Source organism: Mugil cephalus, chromosome 6 (assembly GCF_022458985.1).
Source record: "Mugil cephalus isolate CIBA_MC_2020 chromosome 6, CIBA_Mcephalus_1.1, whole genome shotgun sequence".
Classification (NCBI taxonomy): Eukaryota; Metazoa; Chordata; class Actinopteri; order Mugiliformes; family Mugilidae; genus Mugil; species Mugil cephalus.
In genome coordinates, this window is record NC_061775.1 from 22,603,170 (window position 1) to 22,628,683 (window position 25,514).

The 25,514-nt window shown below is 43.2% G+C and overlaps 1 protein-coding gene across 2 annotated transcripts; it reads left to right on the forward strand.

The window, feature by feature from the left end:
* Positions 1-560: 560 nt before the first annotated feature.
* Positions 561-24,196, forward strand: swt1 (SWT1 RNA endoribonuclease homolog). 2 transcript variants are annotated; one of them, XM_047588204.1, is made up of 17 exons: positions 561-955; positions 1,351-1,454; positions 1,981-2,054; positions 2,739-3,798; positions 3,900-4,029; positions 4,293-4,394; positions 4,813-5,004; positions 5,597-5,690; positions 6,106-6,347; positions 6,727-6,875; positions 7,090-7,228; positions 8,779-8,918; positions 9,386-9,531; positions 9,762-9,908; positions 13,938-14,004; positions 14,101-14,168; positions 23,176-24,196. In XM_047588204.1, the coding sequence occupies exons 2-17, from the start codon at positions 1,389-1,391 to the stop codon at positions 23,264-23,266; spliced, it is 2,907 nt and encodes a 968-aa protein (XP_047444160.1). In that variant the 5' UTR covers positions 561-955; positions 1,351-1,388; the 3' UTR covers positions 23,267-24,196. The 2 variants fall into 2 exon arrangements, with proteins under 2 accessions (XP_047444160.1, XP_047444161.1); XM_047588205.1 differs by lacking the exon at positions 9,762-9,908.
* The last annotated feature ends 1,318 nt before the right edge of the window (positions 24,197-25,514 follow it).

The following is a 25,514-nucleotide window of genomic DNA, read 5'->3' on the forward strand; positions in this document are numbered from 1 at the left end:
CAGTTTTTGCGTTGGTTTAATGAAGGACTGTCATGAAAATTCTTCAGTGACCCGAATCTGCAACATTCACACATGATTATTGGTTTTCCCCTCCTACAAAAGACAAGATGGATCTGCAAAGACAAAAGCCAGCTCTATTAAAGCTCTCTTTATGATTACAAAGCACAAGGAGACAGCCACACACCGATAAAAAACAAACTTCTCTCCTACAGCCCCTCATCCTGTATCTATTGAAACGTTATTTGTAAATAATATGTGAGTGCAAAATAAAGAGTAAATATACAATTTCCACTATAAGGACAAAACTGAATCAGTTAAAATGTCTCCTATCTCTTTCTATAAATTGTGTCAATCAATAGTCTAAGAGCGAATGCATGTAACAGATTGTGTATTCAGTATAATACAGCTCAACACCTGAACTTATTAATGAATTTAATACAGTAATGGGAATCTCTAATGTAAAAGTTGATTTTGAGAATGCACAACAGACTGATTTAAACACTGCTTTGCCTTGAAATGTGCTGTAACCTTGCCGACAAGAATTTCTGGTGATTAGCAGATGCAGCAGGGAGTTCATTCCTGGCTTATGTTTTGCCAGGAAGCCAAGATAATACTCCCACCGACCTTGAGTCTAAACTGTGCGTATCTGCACTTGTCTCGTAATTTTTGAAAGAAACTTGGAAACCAACAGAGTTCGTTTTCTGTTCTTCTTCCCCAAGAAGGCTACAGTATTTACATCTACAGTCCAGCCTGTGGCGGTAGCCTAGCAACAGGAAGCAAAAACAAAATTCTCGTAGTAGAAGAAGAAAACCCGGAAGCGCGGCGGATGTTTTGGGAGAGAGTCGGCATTAGCTTAACGTACTTTGCTGGGAATTACACGCTTATTTCTGTCAAATCTGCTTTAAACCTTTGATTTAATGTTTGCAGTTTTCAGGCAGAAAAGAAGAAAAAAACGGTAAGTTGCGGCTTCCTTGATCCTTTTCTTGGGAATTGGTTAAGGGCGACATTTAACTTTGCGACTAACCATTTTAACTCGTTATATAAAGTATTGGGATACCTTCAGTTTGTGTTATTTGTATTTTGCTAAGATATGTAGTTGTGATTATGTTTTTCTTAGTTAGCCATAGTTAATCGCTTGTTTGCACCTGAACTGCCTGCAGTCAATGAGGCATCTAACGCGGAGAAAGACCAACAGCGACTCATGTTTTTTCAGTTGACACGTTGTGAAAATACTTATAGACAAGTATTTAAAACGTTTAACTAATGTAATAGTTCGCGATCTTTTTCTGTCTCCAGAAGCAGAAGGTGTGTTGTTGAAACTCATGCTGTTTTTTTTCTTATCCACTGAAGAGCAACTATATTCTCTTCAGAATTACCTTACGAGGAGAATGTCTAAAAAGTCAAAGAAGAAAAGGCGTAAGTCGTCTTCATCCTCAAGTGACGAAGATGTAAAGGTGAGGAAAAGACAATCAGACAATTATGTTTACTCCCTTAAGTCATCTGATACTATTTCCACAGGTTGGAGATAAGTTTGTGTCATGAGACCACACGTTTCTCTAAGATCAATTAAGAATAACTGATGAGAACATCTGTTTTCGGGTCAGTAGAGCAACAATTAGTTTTGTTACACCCATGCAAAACTGTAAGTAACACGCTTTCTCATATTAGTTACCACAATATGAACAATTTGCAAAATCTGTCTTCGATTTTCAGTTCTCATACAGGTCTGCAATTCATAGTTACATTCACCATCAAATCATTTTGAATTTGATGATTTTTTCCCGGTCAATTTCTATAATAAAAACATAAAAGAGTGAAAGATAATGTCCAACACAGATTCACAAAATCCAAAAGTGGCATATAATTTTTTTTTGTTTTTGTCCAAGTGTATATTTTTGTATAATAACAGCCAAAATTTTGAAAAATCACAATATGAAAGTTGTTGACGAGTGATTTTCTCATTATTGTCGCTTTTTTCAGGAGTCAAGGGAACAAGATGCCACAAAGTATCGCAAAGGTGTCAAGAGGAAGCAAGATGAAAACTGTCAGGGGAGGTTAGTTAAAGAAAACCTCACAAACAAATGGATGTTAATGATACTTAAGTGCAATGTTCTTCACTTAACTGTGAGGTTTTTTATTGTTGCGGTTTATTCAATTGACAGGTGTAATGAAATGCAATAAACATAATATATTAAACATATACTTTTATATACCTTTTAAGTCTTTTCACCTATGTCCCACTCCCTGGTGCCACACCAAATTTAATTATAACAAAACCCCACAAATACTTACACACATAAAAAAAATGAGTGCACAAAGTGAAGAAAATCGAGACAGATGTAAAAGAATACACCAGGGATCAGTTATCAACTCTTCCTTTAACATAATGGTGAAACAAACAAACAAAGCCCTTATCGAGTGTTCATTTGTTATGTCTCATTTGTCATTAATCACCTAATTTTTTCTAGATTCTAGATCATGAAGTCTTTGATTCGGATATGTGCTAATATTGATGCAAAGACGATACTGGCCTTTGTTTTCTTCCTAATTCTTTGATGTTCTGCAGTTACTCCAAAAATACCCACTTCTGCTCATGGTATCGCATCGTTGAAATGTTTAAAGTCTCACCTGGATGTGTAAAAATAGTAGTCCAGTAATTTCATAAATGCAGGCGTGTCGATTGTTTTTTTTTTTTATGATCTATGACTGTCATACTTCTTCTCTTCCTTGACATGCAGTTGTGCAAAGGAACAGGACCAGTCTGTTTCGTCTACTCTTCACTCCCAAAGCACTCGCCAGATCAAAAAACCTGTCTACAGGTTGGAAAAAACTCGAGCACCAGAGGAGAAACCTGTTAATAAGGAGGAACACTGCAGAAAATCAAAAGGAGACCCTGTGCCTTTCCACGGGGAAAAGTGCTCCGGTAAAGCGAAAAATTACACTTCAGGGAAAGATAAATCCGTCAGAGAAAGTAAAACTGTGGAATCGGGACCTTCAAAATCCGTGCACGCTGCTAAGTCAGGGAGGAAGTCAGGGAGGGCTCATAAGAGTACAGAGAAGACGCGCAAAGGCAGATTAGATAAGAAGTCTCCCCAAAAGAGTTCGCCCAAATTAAAAAAGCAGCTGATGAGTCCCAGTTTAGTTTCTGCTGAACAGGACGAACAGAGTCACGATGTACGGAAGAGAAAGTGCTTCGCTGAGGAAACACCAAAGACTAAAGATGACAGCACCACTGTCAAGACCAGCGAAGCTAGCTCGTCTTCTATCTTGGGGCATCCTTCACATCAAAAAACAAGGGAGCTGGTCAAACAGATGTGCCAGTGGTTTGAAGAAACCAAGTCAAAAAGCAAAACGAGCTCCCCTGCAGACTCAAAAACGTCCTCTGCTTCTACCTCAAAAACGTCTTCCACTGCAGCCAAGCCCACTACGGCAGAGAGTAGCTCAAAGGTGTCGAAGAATGTCACGTCACGTAGGACAGCTCCGTTGCCATCTAGCTGGAAACAAATAAGCTTTGTCATACCACCTGTGCCTCCTAAATTCAAGATACCAAAAAAGGTTCAGCCAAAACCAGTCGAAAGCAAAGTTGCGAGTAAAGACGCCGTCTCCGCAACCAAAAACCTCAAACGTGACGCTAAAACTTCAGACTCTGGGGTTTCAACGAGCATGTCAAAGCAGGAAACTGTCCAACAGTCCCAAAGCTTTTTGGACGTTACCCCTAATTCTGAAGAAAAGAGCCCATCTGTATCCAACCTGCCCCAAGCCACCAGTGACACCAGAACAGAGCCGTGGTACGACGAGGTAAATCAAAACATAACACGTAACGATATAAGATTTTTCTTGATTATAGTTTTCTGACGAAAGATACTCGTGTCTTGTTTGTTTTAAATTGGTTTCCGTAGATGCAAGTGGTTGAAGAGCTTCACTTGGCCCGTTCTGAGAAGAGACTGGAGCTGAATGTTCTGCAGAGCTACGGGGAGCTCACCCGCATGGATATAGATATTCCCGAGGAGAGACCTGCAGAAAAACACTGTAAGCTGCGTAGTTTTCCTGGAGAACCTGATTTTGAACCCCATGCATTTGTGTGTTTTCCCTGGTAACATGATGCATCATTTGAAAAGGTTGAAAATATACAGAACTCTTAGTTCCTTAACTGTTTTTGAGTAGGAGGGGTATTCAAATGGTTGCAACTGAGCCCTACACCGTGTGATTTACTCTATTGTGTTCAGAAATTGTCTTTTTGTAATAGGCAAGAAAAAAAACTGCCCAACTAAGCGTGCATTTGTCTTCTGCAGACCGACAGACGCCTCAGCAAGGCCTCATCCTCATACTGGACACCAACATCCTCCTCAGTCACCTGGATTATGTGAAGAAGATGAGATTTCATGGCCTCGGAGGTATTTAAGACTGCGAACAGTTACTAATAATAGCCGTGGCGTTCTATGTTTTGTATAATGAGTCATCTTGCCATGAGAGCCAGTCTCAACCAAAGCCTAGACGTTCCCACTAAGAGCTGTATTTATTGTTCAAAACTCAAAATATATTTCCATCTCTGGTGCAAAAGGAGCAAAGCTTTCTTTTTCCTGCTCATTGGGTAATAATTAAGGACTATCTACAGATAGTTTCATAGAACTTTTGTGTAGGATGGTAATATACAGGTGTGGACCACATTAATAAGAAAAAAATATTAGAACTGCAAGATCAACAAAGTTAAAAAAAGGAAATTTTAGTACTTAATTTAAAGATTTTTTTATTTATATATTTATTGTTACCCATAATAAACTGTTTCTCCGTGTCCGCCTCATGCTCTCCTAGGTCTGGGCTTCCCTCTGGTCTTGATCCCCTGGGTGGTTCTTCAGGAGCTGGATTCTCTAAAAAGGGGCAGGGGCCTCTCCGGTTCTGTGGCCCACCTGGCAACTCCCGCCATCTCCTACATACACAACTCTTTGAAGAGCCGGGAACCTCACCTCTGGGGCCAGTCCATGCAGCAGGCCGCCGAGAGTTGCAGTGAGTGAGCCGATTTAGGGAAAGAAATTGATCTTGCAGGCTCTCCGTGAACCCATGTCAGGTGTACCATCACCCTTGATGACAAAATGGCACAGAAAATAACAAAAGAGGGATTAAGTCGTAGTAACAGAATATTAGACCTTTCATGTTGGTGGAGCTTGACAGTTCTCTGTTTGGACACTAGGTGGCACCAACAGTAAACTATTCATCTTCATCATAACATGCTTCCAGTGCATCTCAAGGGCAAGTTGCATCCATGTATTCTTGTTTACATTGATGGCACATTGTCAATAGTGGCAGCAAGCCACCTTCAACAGGAATTGCGACAGTAGAAGGAAATGTTATTTTCCATTTGTTTTTTTATTTACTTTTCAGCAGAGCTTTTAATCCTTTAATATAAACATATAATCTCCGTCTTTTTTCATCATTGATGCTCTCTCCCTGTTTTTTTAAAAGAAAAAAATGCTTGCCCTGTTTCACAGTGTAACGCAATAGTACTTTCAATCGTGTGACGTAAGCGTGACTCTTTGTCCTCAAGTTCCCTTTACTCGGTTACTCTTCACTTCCTTGAATCCGTCTCCCTCCCTCTCAGATGGTCTCAATGCCGAGAACAACGACGACAGAGTGCTGCAGTGCTGCCTGCAGTACCAGAGCCTGTATCCAGAGTGTGCTGTCATCCTGTGCACGTGAGTCCACCCCCCTCTCCCTCCTCCTTTCCCCCATCCCTCCCTCCACCCCGACAGTACACTGCTGCTGCTGCTGCTGCTGCTGCTGCTGCAGAGTCGGTGTCCTCTGTTAGTACTGCTCTCACGCATGTGACTGTGAGTGGGTCTAGCCAGATAGTTCCAGTTGGGATGAGAGAAAGAGAGAGCCAGACGGTTATCGGCAAAGAATAGATGTGCTGAGCAAGGAGTTTAGTTCAGGAATTTTTCGGCTCGCACTTTCTGTGGCCGTTACATTATTTCACATGCTTTATCCTCTCGACCTATTTTTGCAATTTTCATTAATTGCATTAAAATTAGTGTGCAAATAAATGTGTAATATGATTTCTCGTAATTCTTACTGCCACCTGAATGAAGGTGTTTAATCTTTCCTCCCCAGTAATGATAAGAACCTGTGCAGCAAAGCCCTCCTGAGTGGGGTGAATGCCCTCAGCAAGAATGACCTGGAGGCGGAGGCAGAAAGATCCAGAGGTGGCCCCCACAACGTGCAAAACATCCAGGCTCCCGTGCTGCCTCGCATCAGTCCCCAGATCTCTCCGGCACTGCTGAGGAGGAGCTGTGCACCGGCGCAGCCGCACGGCCAAGAGAAAACGTGCCTCTCTGCGGCGCTCGCAGAGAAAGGTGAGCCAGGGGAATAATGTGTTCTTCATGCAAAACAGGAAGTAACTTGGCATGCTCCATCACCATGCAGACGTTAATAGCACATACCATCGACGCACTCACTGTGTCCACCCACCCCTTCCCATTTTCCTGTTTTTCATTCCTTCACTTCAGGCTGCTCAGTGTTTAAATAATAAAAACACTTCGAACAAGCAGCGCGTGACAAAATAAAAGGAAATGAAGTGCTAGAAACTGTCATTACAGATGCTTCTCTGGTAAAAAAAAAAGAAGAAAAAAGAGAAGTTATTTTAATACACTAGCTGTTATGCATTCCAAACTTTACTCCTTCACATAAATAACAGCAGGTGCTCGCATTAAATAACGCAACGTATGATCACAGGCTGCAAGCAGCTCAGCGAAGGAGACGAGGAGGCGACAGAATGGGACCTCGGCAGATGTGTTTCTAAACTAGAAGACTGCCTGCGGGAGGTGCTGTCTGATGTGCTAGAAGTGGAGATGAAGGCTGCTTATGAAGGCCTCTGGCTAGAGGTAAAATGAATCTTCTGGTATGAATTCATTTCCTCAAATCGGCTTTAATGGCCAAGTGTGTTTCTGTTAAGCAAGGATGTGAAAGTGCTAGAAGGAGTAAAGGTTGTATGGAAATGTTACCAATAGCACATAGCACATGTGCGTGCAGAAAACTGAGCAATGTAATGTAAATTTTGGGACGACCGTTTGATTGTGTTTTTGCTCCCATTAACAGATAGTATACATTAAACCCCCCTGGACTCTTCAGGATGTCCTGCAGTGTGTGAAAAAGCACTGGATAGCCGTTTTTGGACACACCGTCCCCCGGAGGCACCTGCAAACCGTTTTAAACCTCATCGACTTCTTCAGGTCAGGTACGTGGAAGAGGCGTGCTGCTGCATGTTGCAGCGCGGTGGCGACTACCACACTTTCCAGGAACGTATTTCACGTGATAATCAGTAACATTTTATTCACATGACAGCTTTGGGTTTGCACCTTAAACGATGCGTCCACGTTCACCTCTTGCATTGTTTGGTTCAGCGTGGCTCGATAATATCACAACACCCAAGACGGAAACATTTGATAGCAGGTTCCCGGGAGCTGATATGAATCTTCCAGTAACAGTGAACAAAAGATCCTGAAAAGCTGTGATAAACTTCCTCAACATCTGATCTTTGTCACATGTCTAAAGGGCATAAAATGTGTTCGCCGTTCCGCTGTCGTGGTTTTAACACTATAAACTGAGGCAGACGTTTTGGCTAAATAAAACGTACATCCCACGGCAGAAATTCGACTTCTGCGCTAATTAATTGATTAGGAAATAGCTTTGTCATGATCCTGAGTCATTCCTTGAAGTGCAAGCCTCGGTTCTGGGAAGTCTGACGTCGTGTGCCCTGCACTGCGCTAGAATCCCACAGAACCAGATACAGAATCAGGTCATCTGCTGAAGTGGGAGACTCGAATGTGTGTCAGAAAGATGCTGAGTCGCCCACTGCAGCACTGCCTGCTGCTGCTGAATTCACATCGCTGGATCCGCACACTTGTGTGCGCTGGCTGTGGACGCGTGTGTCACAACCGCTCATTTTCATCTTATGTCCACCTGTGTCGGGGGTGTCGGGGGGTGGAGTGATACGGTAATTTTTAATCCAACCAAGAATGTTAATAGCTGAAACATTGTGGTTTTGCCCTTTCTGTGTGTCCTTGGTTCACATGCTGGATAATTCTGGATTCCTTGGTACCACGCAGCCTGGCTTTGTTCCAGGACTCTGAGAGTAGGAGGAGGAGGAGGAGGAGGAGGAGGTGGAGGAGGAAAGGGGAGGAGGACGGGGGAGGAAGAGGAGGAAAGGGGAGGAGGACGGGGGAGGAAAGGAAAAGGAGGAGGGATAAACTGTATATGAGGCGAATCTAGGAGTGGAAAAGTACTGCATGCGATTTTTTGGTCTCCCCTAAGCAAGCTGTGTGTGTCTGTTCGAGTGTGTGTGCACTTGTAGCTATACTTGCGAGGACGGGCCGCGTCACATGCGTCTGTACAGTAACGTCCTGCGCCGACAGGACGTGGATTCAAAAGTTGGAGCGTAAGACACAAACGATGCCGGTCACAGTCTGAGGCGGCTTGGTTTTGGTTTGTGTTTCACCGCCTGTCCCTGTCTTCTTTATATTCATGACAGACGATGCGTCCGCTCATGAGCATCCACTGCCCTTTACTGTTTACAATATGTGTGTGTGATAAATAATGTCTCGTGGTACAGCAATCATTCCTGGAGGTTATTCTAGTTTTTTTTTTTTTTTTATGCGGTGTTGATTCAACTTTATTGTGGAGGCCACAGTTTTTGTTAAACCTCATTTACACGTCATTTACATGTCTCCTTTCGGCACAGACGCCCGCTTGACAGTTTTGCATGCGCCTCCCGTGTGTCCCGTTCAGGTACAACAGTGGACCGCAGCGCTACCTCGGCGGCCCTTCAGGAAGCTAAGGAGCTGGTGAAAGCATTTCAGAAAAGTTCAGGCCGCGTTCCCCGTGCCATCTCCGTAATCAACGGCATTGTCGCTCAGCTACAACCTCAGGTCAGCTGGAGCACGTTTGAAGTCTTCATTCACTGGTGGTGCTCAGGGATAGAAAACACCTAGAGACATTCAAGATTCAAAGTGTTTTTTTGTCATATGCACTGTAAGGAAATTCTCCTTTTGCTTTTTCCATTGAATGCCACACGCTATAAAGCATAAAATAGACGAATAACAATGCAGAATGAAGGCAATTTTAAAAAAGCAGCATGTGGTAATACAATAGACATTTAATCTGCATCAGCTGTATGTGTAGATAAGAATATAGAATGCAATTATGCATGTAAAATGAGGCAGCCCTTGATTATAAACTCCTACCAGCTGTTTGTTAGTCTGATTACAATAGGAAAGTCCTTTGGGATCCTTTAGTCTATATCCGTCTCTCTGTTTTCGTATATTTTCATTGAGCTCATTGAGGTTTTTCAAATCTTACCAAAATATATCTCTTAAGTGATTTTCCATTTGTGCAGAAGCGACCCCCTTTGGAAGACGGAGAGCCTCGTGATGTTATCATGAACGATGACGATGAAGACAGACAACCTGTGTCAGCTCAGACGTCTCACAAGGACGTCTGGGCCGTGTTCGAAGGCCTCTGGTCCAACGTGTATCAAATAAGGTGGGTAGAAACAAGGATTTTGGACGGATAATCCAATGCACACTGAACTTTGCTTCTTATAGATTGTTCATCATCGTATGTATCACAGCATATTACAGCGAACTAGTCTTTTGCAACGAACGCAGCTCAGATCAGCCCGGACATAAACAACCAGGTTATTTTGAAATGTACTTTGTTGTTTTTTCCATTGCGCTGACCTCCAGAGGTCATTTGTTTCTGTCATGATGTAGCATGGAGGTGTTCAAAGCTCTGGGCTTTGACCCTCACACCATGCAGAGCGCTCAGCCGGTGGGAGGTCCTCCGCCACCACAGGACGCTCTGGCCTGTTTGCACAAACTGTCCTCCATGGTCTCGCAGCTGCTCCAGGCTTTCAGCAGGTATGTCAGCCGGCACGTTCACTTATTCGTCTCTGTTCAGCCTAATAAATTGGACTGAGTTTAAGCTTGCAGGTCTTACCTTGCTCCTGCCTCTCTCCTGTTACTGTAGGCGTGTTCGCACCTGGCGTATATAATTGCGTCTCCGGCCGACTCTCCGGATTCCATCTTGGTTTTGCGCTCTGTATGCAAATAAACGCAGACATAATTTGAGGCTCAGTAAAATATTATACCGGCGGTTGTCTGTAATGGATCACTGCTGCATTTTCAGGACCATAAATAGCTCTGTTTAGTGAATGTGCGCCACACTCAGATTATTTTTGAGGAAATCCACTTAACTCCGTACGGTTCCTTATCCATTATCACGTTAACAGTTAGCCGCAAGTTATTTAATGACAGATTCACAGATTCAAGTATTTCATTTTCATTTGTTGATTCTAGTTAAGGTTAATTCTTTCTTTAGGTTGGTGACGGCCACAAGGACGGATTATTTTATAAAGGCTCTCGTTACTAATGAACAGACGTCTCTTGTGATGGTTTTTCCTTTTTGGGTCATCGTTTATCAGATGTCCCCTGTTGAGTAGGGGGTGTTTAATGTGACTCAGGATGGATTTTTGTGTTCACACTACCACAGGAATGTGGATGACTGTGGGACGTTAAAGCAAGCTCTGAACGGGGCCCATGTCCCTCATACAAAAATGGAGCAACAGCCTTCAAACTTGGCTCTACTCAGAGCTCGTCTCTTGTGACTAGATCAATCACTTTATGCTAATGCCGGTCTTACCGGGCCCCAGGATGACCCTTCAAACCCTGGGATGACCCTGTGCCACCCACCCGCCTGTGTCATGTCACTGGACGTAATGCTCTCACAACTCTCAGGCCCCATTTGGCATGTGATGTTGACTTGGTCTGTAATCTGCTTGACCTTGTAGCTTTACCTTATCACCTTTCTCATTGACGCAACAGCAGCGCCGCTAAGCTTCTCGGTAAAGAAATGCTAGAGGTGGTCTCTTGGACGTCATTGCCTCCCTGTTGACTTTGCTATGGTATCTTTTTGTGTCTACACTGGCACATTAAACACCAGGCTGCAAAATCGATGGGAGCGCGTAACGCGGAGCTGTTTATGAATTCAACACTCTAACGCTTTCTAACGCGTACCCTGGGGTCAGCGTCACTCAGTGCATCAATTCATGTATTACCATGCATAGCTCTTACTGTTGATTCACTTACCAGGCATTTAGTTGGCTTTTTAAGTATCCGCTGCCCTGCCTTTAATCCTGCCTTTAATATTGTTGCTAAGCATCACGACCTCCGGTCTTGTCGGAGCGCATTATTCTTTCATGAACAGGATCCGGTGTGACATTTGTGTCTCTTTGAAGGCTGGTAACAATAAACTCCCGACATCGAAAGGGCAAAGTGTCCACCGATGCGCCCCTGGTTTATTCAGGTGATCTGAAATGTGACGTTTGCTTTGATTGCGATGCAATCCCTGAGAAGAAGCCTTTTTTGTGTGAAGGTAACTAAAGCAGACTGAGATGTTTCACTGAGATTTCAGTTTCAGTTAGTTGAGGCGGCAGACGTTCTCCATTTCAACCAAGACGCCGCTCACCTGCAGCCACTTCCCGTTGTGGTTTTTAATTGTTCCTAGTGTTTCCTCTTGTTCTGCTCCTCCATCTCTTCCTCATTCTTATTCTTCTCCGTTTTCTCTTCCTTCTTCCCCTCCCGCTTCTTCTTCTTTTTCTCATCCTCCTCTTTCTTCTTCTTCTTCTTCTCCTCCTCTCTAGGATAATCTCTAATTTATTTGCTTTAATGTAGCAGTAGTTTCTCCCCAGATGTTACATCACATCTGTGTTCCGTGTGCTTTGATTGATTAGCATCTAATTTGCATTTATGTAACAGATGTTATATAATTTACTGCCGTCGAGCGTGTTTTGTGACGCGACTCGTACTAAAACCGGATCTGATCATTAGTTTATTGAGTCGGGACAATAAACATTAAATCTACATTGATGCGTTAGTCATCAGCGTAAATGGGCCGGACTTTAGCGCAAATGCTAATTTTCAGCCGTCGTCCCAAAGGCAGGTACAGAACACTTTAAAACAACAATCATACAATAGACAATTACAGAACCAGACACAGATAGACAATGTCAAAACGCACCGAAAAGGATACAGACAGACATATTATTCAGTCTTTTCTCTCTGGAAGAATTGATTCACTTTGAAAATGAGACAGGCATCCATCAAGCAGCTGTCTACATCCAGAATATTGTACTTTTTACAATAACGTCGTGAAGCTGGTGACGTTGGTGTATTTGTTGTCGTTCAGGGTTTATGCAGAGTCTTAAAAAGTCTTAAAATTTAATAATCCTAATTTAAGGCCTTAAAAGGTCTCACATACGAGTATGTTATACATTGTAGGTATTAAACTACATTTAGTCAAGTCTTAAATCCTTATATCCATATATTACCGCTTCATTTCCTGCACGCCCCCTCATTTTGTTATTTTGAAAGTAATTCTGGTCTGGTCATCTAAGTCTTAAATTTAGCCCATAATGGTCTTAAAAAGGTCTTAAAAAGTCTTAAATTTCACTTGTTCAAACCAGAAGAAACTGTGTTGTTGTTGTTGTTGTTGTTGTTGAGACCTTAATCTGGTGAAAATACAGAAAAAAATTGTTACAACTGGAAATAAAAAAATGAGATGGTGTCAAACTTGATCAAAGACTCATAACTGTGTACGTGTTTATGAGGGTGGGAGAGGCTCATATGTCTCATTCTAAATAAACAGGCAATATAAAGTAAACAGAAAGTAGTTATTGAATCATCTGATGATGGAACAGTGGAAAGTACGCTGCGAACCTCTGGCTGCATAAATAAACCTGACTTCACTTAAATGTATAGGTTGTTAATATCTCAGTATAAATAATAGTAAACAGCTGGTGTGTGAGCGCAGCGTGTTTTAGAAAGAGCTTCACATTTACTTCGCCTCCGCCTGCAGGAGCCTCGGTTTATGCTTTATGTGTGTATATCTTTGCATACTTTCTACGCACCCGAATATGTGTGTGTGTGTGTGTGTGTGTGTGTGTGTGCGTGTGCGTGTGTGTGTGTGTCGAGCTGCTCGGGCCCCGTTGCCTAGGAAACAGCCCGACTCGTTTTCACGTGTCGGAGCAGAGAGCTGTGACTCATTGCGTACAGGCTTTCTCTTTTCGTCTCACTCATTCCTCTCATACTGTGGACCCAGATATGGATAATTTAGGACTCGGCTCAGATTGCCTTTTTTTTTTTCTTTCTTTTTTTTTTTTTTCGTCCGTTCCTCATTCTTCTCTGTTTGTGTGGGTTTGTGTGTTTGTGTGTGTGTGTGCGCGCAGTTTCGTCAGCTTTAATGGATGTTGTAGATAAAGTGATGTGTGTTTATTTTGTTGGCACCTCAGTGTGTTCACTGAGGAGCCGCTCAGCAGAAAATTGCAATTATTTTGAAGGTTTTAAATGGAGCATTTACACCTTTCAGGTAGAAAATTATGACCACTGACAGTAGTAGCAAGTAACGTTGACCATTCAGTGTTCTGCTGGGAAACGTTTAGACCCACTATTATGGTGGATGCAGGACCTAGATGTAGTAACCTTTGCACCTAGCCAACACTGGTGCAAGTCACTTATACTTGTGCACTCATCAGTCTGGTACAAAGTCGGCACTGTGTCTGTTTGGGATGTTAAGTTTTGACTCTACCTCCTCCAGAACAACTCTAACAAAACATGAAAAATAGCACAAGGTGTTGACTTGGCCTCCAAAATCACTAAATCCAAAACTGATCAAGTATCTGTGGGATGATCCACAGAGTCCCCTCCCCTCAAAGGCCCCTCCTCCCACTAACAACGTTCAGGTCCATTCTCTGATGAGTCACAGCTGTTTTGGAGGCACAAGGGAGACCTAACACAATATTAGGAAGGTGGTCATAATGTTATGCCTGATTGTGCTCATTTAGTGAGCCTTCACTGAAATTCACCAGTCAGATGTGTGCGTTTACTCTCCAGTGTCCTGTGCTCAGCCCCCGGTTTGGAAGAAGTCCAGTCACTCCTCAGCGTCTTCCATTCCAATAAGGTCAGTGCCACGTCACAGCTAAAATTAAAATGCTCGCATCTTAATTAAAATAGTTTGAACTCTTTACCCTCAGTTCACGTGTTCCTTGTGTTTCAGATCCTTAACGAGGAGTCACCGTTAACTGCAAAAGACTTCCATGATTGTTTCTCACAACCAGAGTACAGGTAGGCCATGCACACAGTCATAATAATGCTTATTATGTATGCTAATTAATAATGCTAATGCTAAGTATGTTCATTTTCATGATAATTTATAATCACAGCGTTTACACTCACTGGCCACTTTATTAGGTACACCTGTTCAATTTCTTCTTAACCCAGATAGCTGATCAGCCAATCACATGGCTGCAATTCAATGCATTTATTAATGTAGAGGGGATCAAGATAACTTGCTGAAGTTCAAACCGAGCATCAGAATGAGGGAGAAAGGGGATTTAAGTGACTTTGAACGTGGTATTATTGTTGGTGCCAGACTGGCTGGTCTGAGTATTTCAGAAACTGCTGATCTACTGGGATTTTCACGCACAACCATCTCTGGGGTTCACAGAGAATGGTCTGAAAAAGAGAAAATATCCAGTGAGCGGCAGTTGTTGATGTGAGAGGTCAGAGGAGAATGGGCAGACTGGTTGGAGATGATAGAAAGACAACAGTAACTCAAATAACCACTGGTTACAACCAAGGAACGCGTCCAACCTTGAAGAAGATGGGCTACAGCAGCAGAAGACCACACCGGGGGCCACTCCTGTCAGCTAAGAACAGGAAACTGAGACTACAGTTCACACAGACTCACCAACACTGGACAGTAGAAGACTGGAAAAACATTGCCTGGTCTGATAAGTCTCGATTTCAGGGTCAGAATTTGGCATAAACAAGATGAAAGCATGGCATATCAACGGTTCAGGCTGGTGGTGGTGGTGTGATGGTGTGGGGGATATTTTCTTGGCACACTTTGGTCCCCTTAGTACAAACTGAGCATGGTTTAAATGCCACAATCTACCTGAGTATTGTTGCTGACCATGTCCATCCCTTTATGACCACAGTGGACTCATCTTCTGGCGGCTACTTCCAGCAGGATAATGCACCATGTCACAAAGCTCATATCATCTCAAGCTGGTTTCTTGAACATGACAATGAGTTCACTGTACTCCAATGGCCTCCACAGTCACCAGATCTCAATCCAACAGAAGAACCTTTGGGATGTGGTGGAACAGGAGATTCACATCATAGATGTGCAGCCGACAAATCTGCAGCTACTGTGTGATGCTATCATGTCAATATGGACCAAAATCTGTGAGGAATGTTTCCTGCACCTTGTTTAAAGTATGCCATGAAGAAGTAAGGCAGCTCTGAAGGCAAAAATGCATCTAACCTTTTACTATCAAGGTGTACCTAATAAAGTGGCCGGTGAGTGTAAAATGCTGCTGATGCAAGCTCAGCCTCGACTTCAGCGGCTTCACTAGATAAAAGGGATTTGTTGATCCACTGAGGTGATGTGTGTATTCAGCACTACTTACTTCTTAGCAAATATGACAATCACAATTCTTACACTCTCTGCTGCAGCATGCCCGGGCAAGCGTTTTTTTTTTTTTTTGTTTGTTTTTTTTCTTTCAAGCGAAGAAGCCGTTACTCTTGCGTAATAGCCCTCGTTGCAGATAACCCCAACAGAGCCATCACAATGGCCGTGGCCATGCCAACATTTACAAACAGTAAATGTGACAGTCATTGTAAACGCCATACATCTTTGTGTTTTTTTACCCACCATCGGGGTGGGTGGGGGGTGCACAGCATAATGCGTCCACTGTGTTCATTCTGAGTCACCTGATTCTTGTCACACATTGTCTCCGAGGGTGAGGAGACCGATTTGTCAAGGAGCAGAGTGAGCGAGAGGTAAATGTTTAAAGAGTCGGTCGAGTTTATCGGAAGCGCGGAGATTCAGCAGAGCTCACCGTCTCTCATAAAGCAAAGGGAAATAGGCCTTGGCCAGAGTCACGCGCCACTTCAAGAGAGCATCTGCCTTAAATGTCTTATTTTAACCTGCAGGGCTGTATCTCATTATTATCGAGCTGTAAGCACCTTATGGAAGCAGGTGGGATTTGTGAGCTGCCCAGAGGAAGTGCCGCTGAAAGGACTGAATTTACACTACACAGTGACCTCATGTCATGTAACACGGGCTTTACCCCGACACCATCTCTGAGATTAGCTCGCCTGGCTTGAATAACTCGTGAAAGGTCTCAATTATCCTTCTCATCCCATTTATTTTTGGCAGCTCGTCACCTTAAATATGACGCCCGCCAACCTTGGGCCGGCGCGCGGCTTTCGCTTCGGCCATTGTTAGTCCGGCGGCGGTCGCGTCGCCAATAACGACGGCAGCTTGTCAGCTGGTTGTTATTTCTTGAACACAAACCTGCTGCCGTGGCAACGAGCCCCACTTCTATGCATTTAACAGATTAATGATTTCCTGGCTATTATCTGTCCTCCCTTTATGCTGCTGTCAGAGCCGTTATAATCCCATGACCACAGCACAGGAAACATGACTAGAGTTTAGCTTTTCTGCTGTGAACTGGTGCCATGGTTTCTGTTGATGATAGTTGTACATGCACCAGTCAAGCCCTAACATTAACACCACTGATGGAAGAAATGACCAGTTGAGTCACAACTGTTTTGGAGGCACAACGGAGCAGGAGATCTACACAATATTAGGATTGTATTACAATATTATACATAATATTAGGTCAAAGTGTTGCCTGATCGGTGTATAAGTAAAGGTTCCTGCTTTACAGCTCACATTTAACAGACAGTATCAGATCAGTCTGCATCAGCATGGCCAGACGAACTATTTTAAGTGTTCAGCTTCCTGTAGCGCATGGTCTTTTTTTCCACCTCTGATGAGTCACAACTGTTTCGGAGGCACAAGAGAGACCTACACAACATTAGGAAGGCGGTCATAATGTTATGTTATAATTGGTGTATCTACCACTTAGAAAGAACTGTATATTATATTACATTTACATAACTAAGTAAGTATTAATTTCCCTCGTATATTTCTTATATAATCACTTTCTTCTTTGGGACAATAATGGCCGCAATGAAACCAATGGTTTATTTAGTATTAAAGACAACATCTGCCGCGTCACTTCACAGAAGAGCTCCGCAGGAGTCGCGTCACCCCGGCTTCTGTTACACCAGGTCACCGCCGTGCTGTGATTGTAAATGTTTTATTTGTTACATTCACTACGAAGTGATCTCGGCCTTTACTTAGCGAGCCCATTAGCAGCGGTGTTAAATATTTGATCTGAGTGCTCAGAGCGCTGGTGTGATGTCATGAGTTATATAAGGCCATGGGGAGGAGTGTTTGGAGAGGGTGGGGGGGGCTCTCCAGGAGCACATGTGGTCATTGACAGGCAGCGTTCTGTACACACAGAAGATAAGAATAACAATGTCAGATTAAAAAATGTGTTGCTTATCAGTCCTGATAACAGAATCACGCGGGGTTTATAACAGCAAATGGGTTATTATGTGCTTAATAGGAGGAAATAGCATACACCGATCAGGCATAACATTAAGACCACCTTCCTAATGCTGTGTGGGCCTTTGGGTCCCATGGGTTGACACGAGGGGCCTCTGTGGATCACCACACAGATACTTGATCGGTTTGGGATCTAGTGAATTTGCAGACCAGGTCAACACCTTGTGCAGTTTCTCACATTTTTTGAGTTGTTCCTAAACCCTTTTTTTGTGTGTGTCAGGCTGCTGCCATCAAGGAGTGTCATTGCTATGGGGTGGGGGATGTCTGGTCTGGTCTAGATGGGTGGTTCTTGTCTGGGTAACATCCACATGTATGCCGGGTCCAGAAGTTTCCCAGCCGAACATTGAATTTTGACACGATGGTCAATGTTATTCACTTCTCCTGTCTCTGGTCATAATGTTGTGGCTGATCAGTGCGTGCAGCACAGTTTATGATGTTTCTTTGGAAAGATTTGTGTGTTTAAATAATCTCTCTTTCTGAAAGCCATCTTAATTATTCTGTTTTTTTTAAGACAGTGCGAGGGCGTGGAACATAACTAATTTATTTGTCCTGTTTTCGCGACGTCTCGCGTCTCAGCTCATTTTGGCGAAAGATATTTATATTTAAATGCGCTCGGCAGTGCATCTGCAATAGAGTCGTCTCTCTACGCGATTCCTTTGTGTTTCCGCTGAGATTTTCCCGAGGTTGTGTGAAAACATCTGTTTCCCCCCCGTCGCCGTATGTGAGCGTGGAGTCATTTGCTTGATGTTTTTTTGCCGCTCCTGGGTTGTTTTCACCCGAGGACGTGTCATCATGGTTGATGCCTGATGGGTTTTGATGCGGCGCGGCTTCGGCTGCCGGCTACCGCTGCTGATTAAGTGACACAGAGTGACTCAGTTGTCCGGGCTACGCTGATGATCTCACTCTGACTGAATGTACAGTATGTGGATGCATGCTTGACATGCATGTCATCGTTCATCATAAATCACTAACCCAGACGCTTGTGCGCGCTGAAACATCCGCTCTTTGTGTCTGACTGTCACAGTGTTCTGTAACCCAGATGTGATCGCCGGGAGGAAATGCTGCCACGCCGCTTCTCGAACCTATAGGGAGCGGCATATTGTTGAATAAATGAAAGCCCAAGGCCTCGCATTACTTAATTTTCTTTTCAGTGTATTCAGTAGCTGCACAGAAGTGCTGAGGAGAAGTGCTTTGTTTGATAAGACAGATCCTTGTCTTTCTCATGAACGGATGTAATTACAGCCATTAGAGGAGGATATTCAAAAGCTTTGCATCCATCCTGTATTCCAGGGGTCCGTAACCCAGCTAGCAGCCTGTGATGCAAACCCACCCGCCATTTAAAATGGCCACACGCTTAATTATGCATCAGTTTAAACATTTATTGTTTAAATGGGTGAGAAAATGTATCCCTGTACAGTTGTCATGAATGAATTTAGCAATAAAAGTCAAAACAACCCTTCAACACCTGAGTCTCAGAATATCAGGATACTGAGACTTATTTCTTACTATAAAAAGGTCAGAAAATGTTCGGTGAGTAAGTGTTTTTACTCATTCCTCCAAAATACCTGGAATTGGCTAGAAATATCTGGCAGATATTTACAATTTATTGCATGTTGTAAGAGTGTGAATAACCTTCCGGAAAATGCGGAAATGAAATTATCGTGTCATATTGGCTGCAAAGCGCATTCTCTCAGTTTTTCCAGTTTAATTCCAGACATAATTACTGGGGATCCATTGTGACACATTCAGCTTTAAAAGGTTAACTTGGCGATTCACAAATTTACTCCCACTTTCAGGTAGCCTCAAGTGGTCAGTCTTGGAACTGCAATTGTTGGGCATGTCAGTGCGGTTTCCCTACAACAAGACACTCCATAAAGTGGCGGTGGGAGACAGGGTGTTCCTTATCTCCAGTTTTTGTTTATTGAAGAAAACTCATTGTTGGTATTGGTGTGTTTTTTGTTTTTTTTTTGGTTGATATCTCAGGATAATTATCCATGACTTGAATCCAAATGTTCAGTAGAGATACTACGTCAAACGTACTTATCTACCCGCCGTGATTTGCAAGCTCAAGGAGAGGATTGTTTGTCCTTTCTGAGACGGGCGCTTTCTCAGGGACATTAACATTTCCTGGGTCATCTGAGGTTTGAAGCGCTTGTCTCGAATTCTGTCAACAGTTAGGAAAGTCCAGACCACGTCTCTCCCAGATTCCCAGACTCCCAGATTCCCAGATGAATGCTCACGCTGTAACTGCCACCTTGCAAACAGCTGTCATTCTCCACTCCACCCAAAGCCTTGGCGCGTCTTTAAGAAACGGCCAACACTTTAAAAAAGCCACCTTTTCCTCATTAACTGGCATTTCGCTCACACGTCTGCGTGGCTGAGACGGCCTCTTAAAGGTCGATGTTTTGCTTTCAAGTGACTCCGAAATGGAAAAACTGACTTTTAAAGAAGTCTTTGTTCCCAATAAACCGTATAATTATAGAGCGATTTGCAGTGTAATTGGCGTGCAGGGTGTCAGCGACAGACTTTAATAATATTTGCTCGTGTTTACTGGCAGGAGGTTTACATCCAGTTGGGAGTAGAAAGTCTCATGAACGTCTTTGCGCACTATTGTTCTTCTGTTTCCAAATTTATGTTCCTAGCAGGTCCATATGATTAAGGAACGTAGAGAGGAAACCTTCCTGATAATCGGTTATGTCATCTCGCCGCATCATGTGACCCAGTAATCAGTCCAGTACAAATCATTACTGTTTCCTGGGGATATCCATTAACTTCCTGTGAAACTCATGTTATGTAACATGGAGGTGGCACACAACACACCCTCAATGTCTATATGTTGTCAATCTAGCTCAGCAACTCTCGAGTCTGCTGCCTTTTTGACGTGCTCACTGTGTTGCATAAGTGAATCCAAAGTTGTCAACATTCGGGCCCCAAGCCTGTTCGTGCTCTAACCCAAAACCACATGGTTGTGACTAATCCGAGACGTTGTGGGAACGGCCGTGAGAAACACAACCTGCCGCTTGCACAGGTTGTGAAAAACCCCCCATCTGCGCGGCTGGATGGATGGATGAATGGATGGATGGATGGATGGATGCCGGGTGGAAACGAGGGGGGCGTCAGCAGCCTGCGGAATTCTTCTCATTCTGTCCTTCCTGCAGTTACGCAACGATTCAGTGGAAACAAAGCAGAGGAGGAAACAAACAAGCAACAAGCTCCCTCAGTGTCTCCGCCGCTAAGCAGCCGTTGCCAAGACTGCAGGAACCAGTTTGTGCATGCATTCGCCCGCGGTGGAGAGTTGTGTGTGTGTGTGTGTGTGTGTGTGTGTCATGTTCGGAATTGTAATCGCCTGCATGTGCAATGATGTGAGAAAGTGTTGGCCCCCTTCCTGATTTCTTAAATTTTTTGCACGTTTGACACACTTCCGTGTTTCAGATCATGAAACAAGATTATATATTAGTCAAAGAAAACACAAGTAAACACAAAGTGCAGTTTTTTTATTATTAAGGGAAAACAAAATCCAAACCTGCTAAAAAACCTATTAACTGGTTGGGTCACCCTTAGCAACAGCAATCAAGTGTGTGCGATAACTTAGCAATGAGCCTTTTTCAACGCTGTGGAGGACTTTTGTTCCACTCATCTTTGCATAATGTCACAGCATCTCAGGGATTCAGGTCAGGACTTTTACTAGGCCACTAACAAAGTCTTAGTTTTTAGTTTAGTTTTTCTACAACTGAGGTCGACTTGCTGGTGTGTTTTGGATCATTGTCCTGCTGCAGAACCCAAATTCACTGCAGCTTCAATGGACTGTCGGATGTTCTCTTTCAGGATTTTTCTTTTTTTTTTTTGGTAGTCAGCAGAATTCATGGTTCCGTTTATCACAGCAAGTCTTCCAAGTCCTGAAGCAGCAAAAACGCTGTTGAAATGATGTAATGGGACACACACCTTCCAGAAAGTCCAACTTTTGCCTTGTCAGTCCACAGAGTGTTTTCCCAAAAGTCTTGGGGATCATCAAGATGTTTTCTGGCCAAACTGAGACAAGCCTTTTATTAGCTCGGCAGTAGTTTTGGTTTCTCTCTGCCATGCAGGCCATTTCTTATGGTGGAGTCATGGCGACTGACCTTAACTGAGGCAAGCGAGGCCTGCAGTTCTTTTGGTGTTGTTGTGGGGTCTTTTGTGATCTCTTGGACGAATTGGCCAGCCACTTCTGGGAAGGTTCACCACTGTTCCATGTTTTCACCATTTGTGGATAGATCTCAGTCGATCCTTTCTCGGCATGATGTTTAGCTTTTGAGGAGCTTTTGGTTCACTTCACTTTGTCAGTCAGGTCCTATTGAAGGGATTTCTTGATTGACTGCAGGTGTGGCAGTAGTCAGGCGTGTTTTATTCCTCCCTTGATAGTAAAAACCTTCATATAAAAACTGCATTCTTTGTCTTGTATTTAAATTTAATCTAAATTTCACATTTAGATGTGACAAACATGCAAAAAACGTAACAAATCAGGAATGGGGCTAACACTTTTACACACCACTGTATGTATGCGGTGGCGCAACCAGAAGAATGAACAGACGCCATTGAAATGCAGGGCTCCTGGAAGCTGCAGTGTTCACAGAAGCTCTTTTGTTCTGTGCTGGACACGAGCATCGACGCAGAGAGTTCAGTTATGGAGATGTCTGCGCGGAAAGGTCTGGCCGGGTCCAGATGGTGCATTGCTCAGTCGTACAACAGGAAGCCACTTCCTCATCGACGTCCGACGTGGTCTCTGTACCTGAGGCTTTTTGTGACACACAACTTCCCCGTGGTCAAACTCAGCTGACCAGAAACAAAGCACACTGTTGACTCCTGTGACATGCGACCAGAAGATGTGTACAAACAATAAAACAAATTAAAGCTCCACAAATACAAAATAAAGACACATTGAATCACAAGAAATGCAGTTTTGACTACGAATAGCCAGAATGGAGGATGGGAAATATTTTTTTAATTTAGCTTTTAGCTAATCGTAGCTTAGCTCAGCATTATGATCACCGTCCTAATATTGTGTAGGTCTCCCTTGTGTCTCCAAAACAGTTGTGACTCATCAGAGAATGGACATGGACCTTCTGAGGGTGTCCTGTGGTACAGATACTTGATCAGTTTGGGATCTAGTGAATTTGGAGGCCAGGTCAACACCTTGTGCTGTTCTTTGTGTTTTTGTTTTAGTTGTCCCTAAAGCGTTTTTGTGTGTATGTGCATCTGTGTCAGTCTGTGTCATTGCTATGTAGTGGGGGTGCCTGGTCTGGTCTGGGTGGGTGGTACATGTCTAAGTAACATCCACATGAATGAATGCCAGGTCCAAAAGTTCCCCAGCAGAACATTAAAGACACAAGTCACAAAGTCACAAGATGGTCAATGTCAGTGGTTTTAATGTTGTGGCTGTATTGGGCCATTTTTTACCATTGATTCACATGAACTTTAAAATACATCTTCAGTGGTACATTTGAATCACCTGCTAGCAGCTCTGTCTCTTTGTTTGTTTAACTATTAAACCGAACACTATCATTTCTCATTCCTTCACAGTCGGGTTGTAGCTCGGCGTTTTATCTCCTCTGCCTCTGTTTCCTGTGTGTCCTTCATTTCCCGCTAAAACGTCTTTTCCTGCGTTTCCAGGGAGAAGCTCAGAGTTGGAGGGAGCCAGCTGATGGAGCTGCGAGACGCCTTGGATCGCTGTGTCCAGGCCACGCCCCAACGCTCCACCTGACTGGACCAGCGCCAGGTGCCTTCCGAAAAATCGATGCTTGCTTACACTAAAAGCCACCAGTTAAGGGCATGTCTGCTCTGATTGCGCCTCCAGGGACTTGGCCAGCTTTAAAACGGCGTCTTGCGAGAGAAACAGAGACTATGAGTGATGAATGGATGTCAATGGGCGGTCTCCGTCATTCTCAGGGTGTATCGGGACGTGTTTTACTACTGTACTCTTTTCAAATCACTCTCATTTTTGCTTCGCCTCTCATATCTAATAATCCCTTTTTTATCCTTCAGCGATATCTAACCTGTAAATGTTCATCTACGTACAATCCTGCAAAATAAAGTGACTGAAATTTCAGCTGTGATCCCGGTAAAATAAAGTCCCCATCTAACCACAACTATGGAAATAAACCATAGTTCTACTAGAGGTCAAAAACCGTTTAGCATAACACATTAGCTCTTTAACAAAAAATAAAACAGGTCATTTCACCCTACTTTGGCCCCAGCTTTCCCATATTTATTTATTTTTTTATTGGTCTACATTTTAGGAGAAAAAATAAAATAACTAGCAGCAAAAAGGCAATAATTCTAGCCCTCTATAATTAAGTATATACTAATTTAACATTCAAACACTGGCTTTAAATTATTATTTTTTTATTGCTTGATCATTTAATTTTTTTAATGGTTTACTTTGACAGTAAACAACACATGCTTTTGTGAGTTTTAGTTGAAGGAAAATGTAAAAAAAAAAAAAAAACTAAATCAAAATGAATTGTATTTCCCGTTAAAGAGTTTAATGTTTACAACAAGAAAAGAGATGCTTGTCATGAGTGTGTCGTTTGACTATTTGTCTTGTTAAAGTTTTTTTATTACAGCATCTTTTGCTTCCATGTACAGGATTTCTAGGCTAATTTATTCAGTGAATAAAGTTAATCCAGTCGTATGTAAACGCGTCTCTTGTGGTATTTCTTGTCATTTTTAGGTTTTGCTGTACATGTGTACAGTGTGTGTGAGTGTGTGTGTAGTGATTAAAGGGGATTAGATTCAGATGACGCCAGCAGACAGGCTGAGATTACACCTGCTGCAAGTGTGACACAGAGAGAGAGAGAGAACCAATGATCTCAACCTCCGGTCTCATGAGATCTTTTCAGAGGTGAGACGCTGCACAGACACGGTCATTAAGTTTATTGTTGGATTCAGATACCGACACATGGTGCTACACGTTTCTCCTGCATCGTAAAAGTAGTGTGTCCTTCACTACTAAATTTCAAAATTTAAATTCATATACAAGCTCAACGCTAAGCGACATGGATCTTTTGTGCTTGTTTCATTTATTTATTTATTTTAATTTCCAGCAATCAGGCCTATGAATTGTAGTATCATTCCTGGAAACGCTCTCATGTCTTGTCTTGTCCTGGACTGTTGCTTAATTTTTACAAGTATTTTAACTGGGTGAACTTTATTAATCCCTCCAGGGGACAGCTTGCAAACAAGAACAGATAAAAGAAAAAAGAGTAAAAAAAAAAAAAAAGCAGAACGGGCCAAGTAAAATGCCCGGGAACTCAGTAAAATCAATGGTCAATAAATAGAATGGGAGGTTACTCATTTGACCAGTAACACATTAAAAACAAAACAAGGCAAATGGTAGATGGAGTAAAAGATTTTAAAAGATGGTTTGTTTTACAGACAGGTGGAGCGTGCCGACGACCAGAGGGCAACTGGCCCCCTCACCCCCCACCCTCATAATGATGACACACCCAACAGGATGCAGCCTGACACAACACTTTAGGAACAACTAAGAAAACATGAAGAACAACACGAGGTGTTGACCTGGCCTCCAAATTCACTAGATCCCAAACTCATCAAACATCTGTGGGGACGATCCACAGAGGCCCCTCCCCCTCAACACATCAGAAGGCCCATGTCCATTCTCTGTCTCTTCAACAGACCTATTTTACGTATTCTGCTTCCTGCAAAACATGGCCCCTTTTTTTTTCTCTCTCCTCTGATGGTCAGGTGTGCCAGCGGGGATTATCTGAGCCTAAACTGTGAATGAGCGCACAGTCGGGGATTTAACCCGCTCTGGCGGGCCGCCAGTCACGTCTGAGGTCATGCAGATGCAGTCAGCCCTGTTGGTCCTCGTTCAACACTTCCACAGCCCAGAGAGAAGCTGTCGTCGTCGTCGTCGTGGCTTCCTGCTGAGCTCCGTTAGCCAGCTTACTATAATCTCACCTAAAAAGACACTCAGAGGAGCGGCAGGA

Bases quoted from the DNA above. Each gene is read 5' to 3' on its own strand.
- swt1 (XM_047588204.1), top strand. From the start codon at position 1,389: ATGTCTAAAAAGTCAAAGAAGAAAAGGCGTAAGTCGTCTTCATCCTCA. The intron at 4,395-4,812 runs GTATTTAAGACT...ATGCTCTCCTAG, and splicing joins GAGATTTCATGGCCTCGGAG to GTCTGGGCTTCCCTCTGGTC. The intron at 5,005-5,596 runs GTGAGTGAGCCG...CCTCCCTCTCAG, and splicing joins GCAGGCCGCCGAGAGTTGCA to ATGGTCTCAATGCCGAGAAC.